The sequence below is a fragment of the Melanotaenia boesemani genome, chromosome 5 (assembly GCF_017639745.1).
Source record: "Melanotaenia boesemani isolate fMelBoe1 chromosome 5, fMelBoe1.pri, whole genome shotgun sequence".
In the NCBI taxonomy this organism is placed as follows: domain Eukaryota; kingdom Metazoa; phylum Chordata; class Actinopteri; order Atheriniformes; family Melanotaeniidae; genus Melanotaenia; species Melanotaenia boesemani.
In genome coordinates, this window is record NC_055686.1 from 33231208 (window position 1) to 33244373 (window position 13166).

At 39.0% G+C, this 13166-nt stretch overlaps 1 protein-coding gene across 5 annotated transcripts in view; it reads left to right on the top strand.

Annotated features, from left to right (window-relative positions):
• nrxn2b (neurexin 2b) overlaps nucleotides 1-13166 on the top strand; it is an 815055-nt gene that overhangs the window by 364698 nt on the left and 437191 nt on the right. For all 5 annotated transcript variants that reach the window (XM_041985417.1, XM_041985422.1, XM_041985421.1 and 2 more), the window contains exon 6: nucleotides 5185-5486. In XM_041985417.1, the coding sequence (XP_041841351.1) occupies nucleotides 5185-5486 (302 nt within the window). The remainder of the gene's footprint in view (nucleotides 1-5184; nucleotides 5487-13166) is intronic.

A 13166-nucleotide genomic window follows, 5' to 3' on the forward strand; every position in this document is an offset into this window, starting at 1 on the left:
GGTTTGAGCACAATGTTGGAAATGGGGAGATGACTCTGATCTAACCAGTTACCAGCTGTAATATTAACTAATGAATATAAAAATCTTGCAGTCTGTCATTTTTTTGTATGTATGTGTGCTGCCTCTAATAGGAACAAGACTTCATTTAACATGAGTTTGTGTAGCTTTTTAGCATTCTTCATATTTAAACAATGTTTCATTCAGAAATACATTTTCTTCATATAGTACATTTAAAAATAAGTGATGAAATAAGACCAGATTACAGAGTTTCTTTTAAACATGTTCACTTTTAAAAATGAGTTTGGAGATTTTGCGGAAATGCTGAATAAGATTTTGAGGGACTTCTAGAAGTCAAGAAAGCTCTGGAGATTTAAAAATTGTGTTCACAGCCATCTGTGGAATTTGAAATAATAATAATGATAACTGAAAAACTTTTAAGTTAGTATAACAATTAAAACGTAATCAGTTCATATTTCTTTATATTATTATTCTCTGGTCAGCTGTTTTCAGCTTTGCACTCTGACAACCAGATGCAGGCTGACTGACTGGTAGAGGGATACTAGAGGGATGTGTCATCTTGATGTACACCCTACCCAGTGAACGTAATACACACCTAACAGTGTTTTTTTTTTTCAATAGGATAATGAAATACCAATACATTAAGTTCTTCTACCTCTGACCATGATATCATTCACTAGTAGTAACCTGAGAATAATTTACGGAAGAGCTGTGCTGGCATCATGATCAGACTGACAGTTGCTGCTATAAAGACTCCCACCCTGTCCTTTCCTGTCACTCTCTGCTCCTCACTGGCTTTATCTCCTCCTCTCAGCCTTCTGTTCATTAAAAAGACATAAACAAAGGGAAGTTTTTGTTTGCTGCTTGTGTCTCTTCATTGCATGGGGCTCAATCTCACTGAGCCCAAGGAAGCAATCAAAAGCTGTTTGTTGCTTACCGTAAACAGCCCCCTCCTTCTAAGAGAGGGGGTCCAACTTAGTATATAATTGAAAATGGTTGCCGTGGTCCATTTGCTACGCTTTTGTTCTCCGTACATCAGCAGCACAGGCACAGCCAAGACGCTGCTCATGGGGGATTTGCTTTTGTGTCATTTTTCCTCTCCATCTCATTCCCTTTCTCCTCTGATGGCTTTTTTTTTTCTTTTCAAAAAACAATTCACACTTCAGTTGAAATTGCTCTAAATTTCGATTTCTGCCAAAGCACTGTTTTAAGTAGCTGTCTGTGGCTGGATCCCATTTGTCCCTCACTTCCTTGTTTTCTCTCCTTCCCTAAAATGTTTCTATTTATGTGAGTGCATCCACCCATATTACATTGTTGTGTTTGTCTTCAAGCGAAGCACGATCATGCTAAATGCTCCACAAGTGCAGCTGTTAGCTTGTCATTTAACATACTTGTTATGGATGTTTCACTCCGTTTTTCATGTGTACAGCATAGAAGATGTTTTTTACTAATCTAAAAAAAAAAAAAAAAAAAAAAAGATGGTCATATGCCAGTCAGAGTACACAGGTATCAAATGGATGTGCCATTATCCTCCACCACTCTTCTTCTCTCACCTGTGATTGCTGCTGTGGCAAACTCACTTTCTTATGAGATTTAGCTTTCAGTCTAGAAATGGACCACCCCTCCCTCCCCAGTCTCTGGCCAGTCCAGGCTCTGTCTCCAGGGAAATGCACAGAGGTTTCATAGTGGTTTTGCAGTAATGAAACTCTAGGATAAACTGGATGGATCCACCCATTCTGGGTTTTTCTTGACTGTTGTATTTTGCCCTTTATTGAGCCCTAAACCTCATTACCCCGGGCTGATTCTCAGGCCTGCACTCCCTGCACCTCTGGGAAGAAGACAGCTGATATGTAAAAGTTGAGAGGGGATTGAGGATTTTTGCTGTTGCTAATGAAATATCTGCTTTATCTGCTTTTGTAACCCCCCAAATGAGGTCATCACATTAAAAGACAATCAAAACTTAGAAACTGTGCCATAAAAAGTATTTACCAGATGGAGGTAAAGATGTCACTGAAACACAGGGAGAAAACACGTAGCTTGCTGTTGACGTCCAGCTTCCCTTTAGCAGAATAGCTGCAGTTTGAGCCATAAGAAAGTATAACAGTGAAAATGATTTAAGAAACAAGACCACATGTCTGAAATTTAATGTAGTTTCTTCTACAGGCCATTGCACACTATTTAGAAAAGGGCATCAACCTTACCTCGAGTTGATCATGTTTGAACAGAGAAGCTATCCTTCAAAAAAATTGTTAGTGTTTCAGTTTTTCTCATCCACATAACATAATGTTAAGTGAATGCATCTCATCACACTGTGCTGTAAGCCCAGTCCTAGTCATACACAGATGTACAGATTCCAAATGACATGATGACATTTAATGTGAATGTTACTTTTACTTTAGAATACAAAGCTGGTGTTTAGTCTGCAGGTGGCGAAACACATTCAATGTATTTTGTCCTTCCACTGCAACTTTTTATGGCATGCTTTACAGGGTAGCAAGCTATCTGTCAATAATTTGTTCATTTTTCTGGTTATATAACAAAAAGAAAAAAACAAAACAAAACACTGATACATCGGTTTACCTCTTCTGTAACTCACGTTGTGTAACTTTGTTTTTCTTCCATGCGCAAGTTGTGCTGTTCTGTGCAAAATCAAGAAGTCTTTATGATAAATTAATTGTGGTACTTAGAGCCCGAATGATTGATCAGCCAGCTGATTGACTTGGCTGATTATAGCTTTTCAAAACAATCATCGGCTGGAGATTTGCCGATTAAACGCTCATATATTAAGTTCTCATAAAAAATAGAAAATGTTGTCAAGTGACGGAGAAGTGCAGAATTTTGTCGTTGCGCCGTTTGTCCACTAGGTGGAGCTTTAACACCATTCAATCCTCATTTCTTCAGCCAGGCAACACTACAGAGGTTGATAGCGGAGCTTAATGCCGGGTAACAACGTCAACATGTCTCCAATTTCAGTTTAACTCTGCCACGGGTCATAGTGACCTGTGCTTCGTTGCGTCTGTCATGCTTTTCATTTACGTTGCATTGCTAAAGTTGTGCTAACCTAGCTTTAGTTAGCCATAACATCGCTGTGGTTATGCCAACCTAGCATAGTGTTAGCTAGGGATGTGCCATGAGCGAAAGAGCCGGCTCTGAGAGCCGATGCTTTGTAGTGAATCAGAAGAGTCGGCTCCCATCGAGTGAGAGCCGGCTCCCAGTTCTTTTTCCTTTTGCTGCATGTTTAGCTCTTAGTGCTCAGCCCCAGCTCTGCCCATGGCACTGCCTTATTTGGATTAGCCCACATGGACAGGCGGCCAATCACATGTGAGGATATAGGATCATACCATTATATGAAAACAGAAAGGGGCTAGATGGCTCTACACTGTGAGTGAGAAAACAGATAGCCATGAGGAGAGTACATGAGTGAGTGTGTCTGTTATCAAACCCTACTCACGGAGGTGAGAAACCTGTACAACCATCCAAGATGAGGCATCTTATTTTTCTGAATGCCAACCTGCACTGAGGACATTAATGCAGCTTTCCTAAGTTTGGTTTTTGTTCTGTTTTGCGGATTTGTTTGCTGTTTTTTTGTTCATTTGTGCAATATAAGATTTTGTGTTAAAGTAAATTATGGTGCTAAAAAAGATGCTAAATTAAGAGCTGTTGGGGAGCCAAAAGAGCCGGTTCTTCTTTGGGAGCCAAGCCAAAAGAGCCAGCTCTCTGAAAAGAGCCGAACATCCCATCACTAGTGTTGGCTAACAGCTTGAAAGGCAGTACTTCAGAAATAACATAAGTGTACAAAAAAAAATAAAAAAAAATCACTCCATCAGCTGCATGTTGAGACACATTTAGGGAGGAGCGATGAGAACAGAGAGAAGGGAAAAGTTAAAATGATGAACATTACTCTCTGTTCAGCAACTGTCATGATGTCCTGTCACGTACTGTCAGAAAATACTAGAACATGACTCAGGCTGTAAGAGCAACTTAGCTGTGCTGTTGTGGAGTAACATAAGTGCAAGAATATTTGTGACTATCACAGGTTTAAAATGCAACTTTGTTAAAGATGACATGCTTTCACATCCAAGTAAAGTGTTTGGTTTTTATTTTGGGTCATATGAGTCATGACTTCATGACCAAAAAAATAATGGAGTAGAGAAAATGAGATTTAATGTGAAAGAGCATCAGAGGGCTACATAAATAATGTTTTGCCTGTGACTTCACTCAGTATACATGCACGGTTCAAAGCGTACACTTATGGCCTAAATCCAAAGATAAATTCATCAGTAAAACTGGTAGCTATTAATGTATGCTCCATAAAAAAAAAAATTCACAATGCAAATTATAAAAAAATAAAAACTATATATTTCATTCATATGTATTTTTTTAAATTAATCGTCAAATGAATCCTATTAGAATTGTTTTCTGCAAAATATCAGAATTGGCCTATAAAAATCCATATCGGCTGTGGTCTATGCAAAATGATGATTAACTGTGAAATCAAGTAATCACTACATTTTTAATTGATGATAAATGAAAATAATCCCAGGAATTAAATAAACTCTGTTATTTCTCCAGCTCAGTGTCCACATTTTGACTTGTCTGACTGAACAGACAGTAAGTGTGTTGTGAACTTGCAGCCTTTTTCTCTTGTGGCAACTGCAGGTGTGTGTTTTCTGTCCTTGACAGATGCAGACATTGTCCTTCTCAGCTGCTGTTAGGCAGATGTTTGACATTTGTCCAATGTACAAGCTGTCTGTTTTCACTGGTAGCGTGTGAGCAAAGCTTAATGCAGTGGAAGGATGCCATGACTGGCAGGCAATCCTTTCTGTTTGGTCTTCTTCGGTCTTTCTTTGAGTTCACTTTATTTTCAGCAGTGTTTTTATAATTCAAAGGCAGATTTTTTTTTTCTTATCTTGACCATCTACTTTGGACTTGTTTTCTAATTATCTACAGGAAGCGGAATCATCCCACCTTGAAGGTGTTCCATAAGTTCATTTAATTAGAAAAAAAAAAAGTGTTTTTAAAATCTGCCAATGTTTCAAGATAAAAACATCTCTAAAGCATCAGTGTTGTAACCTGATGTAGTAGCATCTCTAAATGTTAATTGGCCAAGTGTACATGCACATACTTTGGATAAAGACGTTAATGTTTTCTGCCTTCTTTCTCCAGGTAAGGAAGAGTCAGTCGCTACCTTCAAGGGGAATGAATTCTTCTGCTACGACCTGTCCCTGACACCAATCCAGAGCAGCACCGACGAGATCACGCTGTCCTTCCGAACGCTGCAACGCAACGGCCTCATGCTGCACACCGGCAAGTCAGCTGACTACGTGAACCTTTCCCTGAAGAGCGGCGCAGTCTGGCTGGTCATCAACTTGGGTTCAGGGGCCTTCGAGGCCCTGGTAGAGCCTGTCAATGGCAAGTTCAACGACAATGCTTGGCATGACGTGCGAGTCACCCGCAACCTGCGCCAGGTAAACGAGACATGCACGGTTCAGCTCTGCTGCAGTGAAGGTGGTGTTCATGCTCTCTTCTTGCATTTTTCTTCTTTTTTTTCACAGCACATGGAGAACATTAAAAATCTTTGCCTCGTCGTCCCCACTTAAACTAAATATCTGTTCCTTTCCCTCATAACTAAAGTTTCTTTTTTTCCCCCAGAAGGAAGCCAAGCTGAGAATCTGTAATTTCTATTTTTTTCCTTCTAAGAAATCCACTTCATCCCATTCCAGATACATCTCACCTTCATAATTATGTCATTTAGTCATAAACTGAGCTGCAGTGAAATCAGTATTATATCAAAAGCAATTACACACATTTAATCACATTTTACATCTTTAAGAATATTTTGTCCTTGTACTATTAACAAAAAAGTAAAGAAAGTGCTCTGCTCAGTATTTGTGCCATGCATGTACTCAGCCAAACAAATGGAAAGAGCCCTAATTTATCAGAGGTGACAGAGTATTTAAAACCACTCTGAACAAATAATCTCACACATCTTTACAGAGCTTTAATGGAAAACAAAAGAGCAGCACCACAACGATTGTCTGCGTATGGGAGTGAACTGGGGCGTGATCTGTGTGAAATGTTGCTGCACTCATGCTGGCTCGTTCTGTTTGCGCACATGCATAGCAAAAACGCACAGCACAGTCTGAGAATATGGGACCCTCAGGATGCACCGAGTCATCAGTTGGCAGGTGCAGATACCAGCAGTGAGATACAATCAATTTCACTTAGACTTGCTGTGCTTACTTCTTCACATTTTTTTTTGGTAAATGTAATTGGAATGAATGGCTTGTCGGTACTAATAATGGAAATTGTAAGCAGCCCAGAATGCAAAAAAAGCCTAATGTGAATGCATTAACACTAAGATGGTGAATCAGCTTCTTTGTGTGTCTGCAGAAAAGAGAAGAAAAAAAAAAAAAAGGAAGTTTGGGTGGGGCAAAACAGGCGATAACATCAAGGCCTGATACAAAACTGAGGGAAAAGCGACTCTTAATGTGGACTTAGTATAATTAGATTACACGGAGATGTTCCCATGCCTGCCACAATCTGCATATTATTTCACATTGCACTGATATTATTATACACTTGCAAGTTGGGTGAGGATGATTTCTTGAGCTGATCTGTGTTAGTGTACGCTGTACTTTCCCTAAGATGAGGGAAAATGATCACACACTGGGCCACACACAGAAACTCTGACTCACACACACTCACGCACAGCTGGGGTCAAATATGTTATGCCGTGGAGCTGTGTGTGATCAGCAGAGTGAGACTAGCTTAATGAGTTTTGGAGGCCAACACGATTTTAAAGATTTACAGCTTGAGCCAGTCCACCTACCACCAACTGCACCATAATGATCATTAGGCAACTGTCAAAGGCGTGCACGTACTCAAAGTATTGTTGTTTACCAGACTATATGCATTTCTCTTTACATCCAATGCAGGAGCATCAGTTTGTAACATAAATGTTTTACTCTATTAGTTAAAATTTTAGTTTTTATCTGAAACTGATAGCTAATCTTTGCTTGAATTAGCTTCAAAGTGTCCCTCTTAAATTAGAGGGGGGAAATGGCTGAGCTGGTATGAAATTATGATACTCTCCGACTTAACTCATAATTAACCACCCATATCATGTCGTCCAGGTGATCAGCATCAGATCACATAACAGCTTGAATCCCCAGTAGATCTTTGTAATCGACTCAACAGGCAGCTGACGTGATAAAGAGCTCTCTAGATTTACACCAGACCATCCCCCGCAGAGGGAGACAAGGGGGAGGTAAGAATGACACTGACCAGCCTGACATGTTTACTGTTGGCTAATGGCCAGTGGATCAATGGCTACTTATGTTCTAAAATCCCAAAGAACACACATTTACACACATTTACATGTGGGGTGCCTTTTCTGATTTTGATTCTCATTCTGATTTGGGGGTGTGTCTCTTTCCAAAACGATTATTCAATATATCTACAAACAGGGTCTAATTTACAATTCATTTAAACAGAATGATGCATTTAAATTTATTGTTACGTGATTAAATCTCTCAGACAGATACAGTTTTCAAATTTTCTTTAACATCAGTGCCACTTCTTTTGGAAATTATATAATATAAATATTAATTGAATAACCAGAGATTTACTCTATACTGTATTAGTATCCAGAGAGTACAAATTACACAGGACTTAATCATATCTGTGGATCTATTTCGTTACTTCATCAGTGTCCAGTGGTCCCTCTTCCTTATAAAATCCAGACCCTCATGTTCTTTTGTTGTCAGACATGTTTTATGTTTATCTTTCCAGTTGTAGCTGTGTGTATGCAGCTTTCACCTCTAAGTCTGTGTGCGGTATGACGGGCAAGCCAGCAGATTCACCATTTATCCCTTTAAACCCCACTGGTAGCAGTAGTGTTTGTTTTCAACTGGTGCTCAAAGTGTAGACGCTAATGTTCACCAGAACAAGACCGAAAGTGCATTTAGTGCAAACGTTAATGTTTAAAAATCATTTTGTTGCTGAAGGTGATCCAAGACATCTGTGTACATGGAATTATGGTTAGCATGGTGCTAAATGGTTTAAATTTGATGGTATTCTTTGTTTCATTGTAATTTACTCAGATACAACTTTTTTGAGACTGGTAACACATTCTCTAAGGTCCGAAGAAGTCCCTAGATACCAAGAACATGAATATTGGCATCATTATGAAGCAATTCTTTATTTGCTCTAGGAATTCCTTTTTTCTTCCAATATGGCTAGGGCTTGAGGGGTTAAATGGTATGAAGAATCTTCTCATTAGTAACCACTAATGTTAACGTTTTTCTCTGTTGTTAATACTCAAGTCTCACTTTGGCTTTAAGATCTGTAGCAAGAACATATTCAGTTGGATTTTAATGGTAGAATTGTTAAACAATATGCAACATGCCTGTGTATGCAGTTTTTATTTACATCAATAATGTTAAAATGAAATTACAGTTTGTATCAGTTCCTGTTTATACCTTTATGTACTTTATAATGTAGAGTTCTCCTAAAGTGACAGCACAAAAATAACCACAACTGACCATTTTAGAGACTACTTGTATAAATTATATCATATTGAATTAACTGTGATATCCATCCGTACAAACGGAGCTGTATCTAAAAGAATGACATCGATCAGAAATAATGAGCATTTATGATGAATTAGACGTGATGGACACTGCATTCCCAGGCCGAAATAATATTAAAAACAAAAGAAAATAAAAACTTAAGTATAATTTTTTCTTCTTGGTTGCACAAAATTACTTTTGGAATTTGGATGGAACTCTTTTGATATCAGTCATTTCTGGACAACAAATCTGAAACCTCAAGCATGTTATTTGGGTTTTTTGAGCTCATATATCTCCAGAAGCGGTCCTGTCCATAACAGCAGCTGACTGACAGTGTTTAATAGAGTGAGATATAAGAATTCACTTTTTATACTGCGGCAGTTGTTAACAGAAGAAAAAAAGTGGTCCTTAGACTGTATAGTATAGCGACCAAAACATGCACCAGGCCGTAGACATGTTTATTTCTGCTGTAAAGTTGTTTTTACACAGGGGTCCATACTCCCACAGTCAGGCTCAAGTGGCCATTCAAAGACCCGCAGTTTTCACCACTTCTGCACAGTCTTTGTTTTTCATCCCTTCTGGTTGTCACTTGGTTTGTCTGTGCATATTGACCACTGACAAATAAGAATTGCGTTTCATTCTTTACATGCAAGCGAAAACGAGTACCAACACAGGCAAAATGTCTTTCCTTCAGCCCACAGGAGCCAATGTGATGTCTTTAAAATAACTGGCAGTCTCCAAGAAAAGCACTGGATATCAACTGAGGTCATGGCACAGCCCCAGCCCCAATGGTCTATAGTGTCTCACCCATTCTGTATCTTCTGTTCTAAATGTCTCTTGCAGCTTCATGCATATCTGCCCCTGCATCAGTACGATCCAAAACAAGTAAGCCTGTGAGCTCTCTCCCTCTCGTCCTCCATGTGTATATTCACTGTCTTTCTCTACAAAACCTATGAATATGTCAGCTTTGTGTGGGATAAAATGAAGCAGACAGAATTAGGCGAGGTGATAGGGACTCTGCTGAGAAAAAGGAGGTGTGGGGGAAGAGAGAGTGCCTTAGCAAACGATCACAGCTTCTGAGCTCCCCCTGGTGGCATTTGGCAGAACTGCAAGTGTGAATGAGATACAGACTTTGAGGGTTAAACTAATCCTTGTGGTATATGTTTGACTGGCAGGCAGGCACACTTGTCTTGACCTTTTATCAGTGCAAGTCTCTACCCACCACACAGACATTCCCACACGTTGTGAGCACCATTCACTGTGCACATCAGTTAGCATAAACAGCAAGGCGTCCTTCCTTCACCCTCTCTGCCTCCCTCTGCTCCTCTTGACATGATTTACCATCATGGATATCTTGTAGGGTTCGGTGCTGTGACCATTCCCTCCCACGGGACTTACACACACACTGTCTAAACACACCACAGAGAGAAAGGAGCCAGAGGCAAACATTTTAATCCTCGTGTCAGGTGTGTCAAGGATGATATATCAGATGCACAGCTGCAAAAAAAACAGAATGAGTTGGGCAAATGGGTCAAATATTAAGCATGCAATGACACACCAGTCAGCACACATCATAGACTTTCAGTCGTCATTTTAATTCAGGCCGTGTTCAGCTTAAATAAAACTGCTGCCACGCTGTATGTTGACAGAGTAAAGATTTTCTTCTTTTCAAATTCTATATTGATTTTCCCAGGAACCCCCGCAGGACACAATGTATACATGTCATTTTCTACAACTGATCTCTCATGCAGGCCATTCCAGAGAACTTATTTCTGCTCTCAGGAGCAAGTCACCTGCCCTCAGGGAGCTTGTGCACCAATACTACAGATTTACTAGACAGACACATTCATTTATCAGAATTGTGTAAGTAACTGGATTATTTCTTTATTTACTAACTTATTCATACATCTGTCAGTCATATTTACCACTTACAATCATTACCAACAATGCAAATATGCCTGACAAAAGAAACTCAAGCTGGTCTCTTCACCTTTTTTTATTAATGACTTACATTTCCCTCTTTTTTCTGAATTGTCCTTGTATGGTGCTACATTCAGTTAGGCTAGGTGTGAGGCTGAAAATCTCAATATGTTTCATGAAATATAATTTGCACCAATATTAGAAAATATTTCGATCCAAACCAACTGTAGGTTATTAAATAACAAATGGAAAATTGGGATGTCATTGGGCTCTAATTGTGAAAGAGCGGTTTAGAGAGCAGGAGACCTCATTTTCACACATGGATTGGCCACCACAGAGTCCATACCTGAACCCCATTGAGAATCGTTGAGATGTGCAGGAGAAGGCTTTTCATAGTGGTCGGACTCGTCCATCATCAATACAAGATCTTGGAGATAAATGAATGCAACAGTTGATGGAAATAAATCAATGACATAGCAAGGCGAGACAGGTTTATATAGCACATTTCATGTACAAGACAATTCAAAGTTCTTTACATAAAACATTACAAGCCAGTGGGGTGCAGGAAGCAATAAGTGCATTAAGAACAAACTTTTAAAGAAATAAAAGAAATTAAATAAAAACAGAAAGAAAAAAAAAAATGCACACGCTTATCAAAACAATGCCACAGAGAATGCTGCTGGAATCAAAGCTAAAGGTGGTCCGATACACTTTTGGTAAAGTAATTAAAATAATAACCAACATACAAATGTCCAAGAGTATGCTATCTTGTGAAATGTGCAGGTGAATTATGATAAATGTTCAAACACCCAAAAAAACTGTTCAATGCAGAGCAAAGGTAATAATGCAGCAACCATAAACAACAATAAGTTTAAGAAAACAGAGTAACAACTTACTGCCTTTCGTTCTGTGTGTGCTAGAGGTGAGTGATTGAACAGAGATTTTCTACATCTGTCTGTAAGTAACGGAGCTGTGTTTGTCTGTAGAGAAGATTGTTTAGCCAGTGTTTGTAGAGAGGGTAGTTGGGATTATCCAGGATGGCTGATGTTTTTTCCAGTGTCCTCCCCTCCAGTTGCATCCAAAGGCATAGCCAGCCTGCTATTTCAGAAACGACAGACTGATAGAAGATCTCCAACGTCTTGAAGTTGTTTCATGTACAAATCCTCAGATTCATAAGTAGGATCGCACCTTTACACACACCTGTTCACAGATGGACTACAATGTACGAAAACACTTGAGGGAAAAATTATGCTAATTAAGGACATTTAGCATATTGTTGATCTACAAGCTGCCTGAGTCATCAGTAATTTGTTCGGTTTACTATGACGCCATTCCAAAGTGCTGTTTTTTCATCTAACAAAAACACACTAACACTGAATAGTTATTCCTTTGTATTCTTAGAAAGCTAACATTTTATATTGAGAAGAACAGGCGTAACGGTAATATGCTGCTGGTGTGTTCAGCAGGTATCTGGGCCCAACAAGATAATATGATCAGCCAGAAGAAACATGACACACAAACACAGAGGAGGAAATGTGTACCTCTTTGTTTTTGTTTGTGAGAAGCAAAAAAGAATAGTACTGGTGCTACTACAAGACCAAGTGGCAGATTTATAATCACTCATTTTGGCTTCATTAAAATTCCTTATCTGTGTGTACGGTGGAAGCACAGTGGTTAGGTGTTGCTGAAAGATGTGGATGAAGGGTTTGAGTTTAGCTTATATTACAATGCATTAACTCTGAAAATAGACTTGCTAAGGTGTTAATTTGGCTTCTTAGCTGATCACAGGTCTGCTTGTTTGTAACGCTTATTCACACCTGCTTCAGGTAGACTGCTTTACTCAAAACTGAAATAAACTGGTTGCACCTGCAGTTTTAGTGTGTCACCTGCAGAACTGAACTGTTTAGGATTTACAATCACAAGCTAATTTGCACTATTTAGTAAATCTGGGTCTAGTAGAAGGCCAATAAGTCTCTTTTGAATATTCCAATTGTGTATTGCTATCACCCTTTATCGTGTTTATTTCTTTCATCAGTAGCATCATCTGCCCTTTCATCTCTGGCCGCCTCTCTTTCCTTTTGCAGTTCTGTTTCCAAGCAACTATGTGATTTATGACTGGAACAAACAAATGCTGTCATATTCTCTTGCATTAATCCTGAATGTGTGGCCATAATAGGCAAGTGGAAGTCCACAGTTCAGTTGGCACAGATCTCTATCGGGACAGAGTTTATAAAGTTCACATTGAGAATTCTAATCTCTAACACAAAGGCAGTGGCCACTTTGAATAAGAAGAAGAGCACTGTGCAGTTGGAAGAAGTTGTTTTTAATAGTGGTCGAGATCCAAGCATGACCTTATAGTAAATAATGGACAAAAAAAAAAAAAAAAAGCTACAGCAACAAACATGCTCACTCATAGCTATAACTTAACTTAAGATAAAAACTAAGGAATTTGTGTTTAATGGATTATTTCTTTGTTGTAACAATGCTTGTTGGAAATAAATCTTACACCATTGGAAAATCAGTTTACTCCCTTTAAAATTGGGCCAGGTTTGTAAGGAAAATGAATTTGTGGGATGAGCAGGAGAGTTGAGTATGTGCCTGATAGGCATGTGGGATTAGCTTGGATGTGCTGTTGATGCCAGAGTCACCAACACA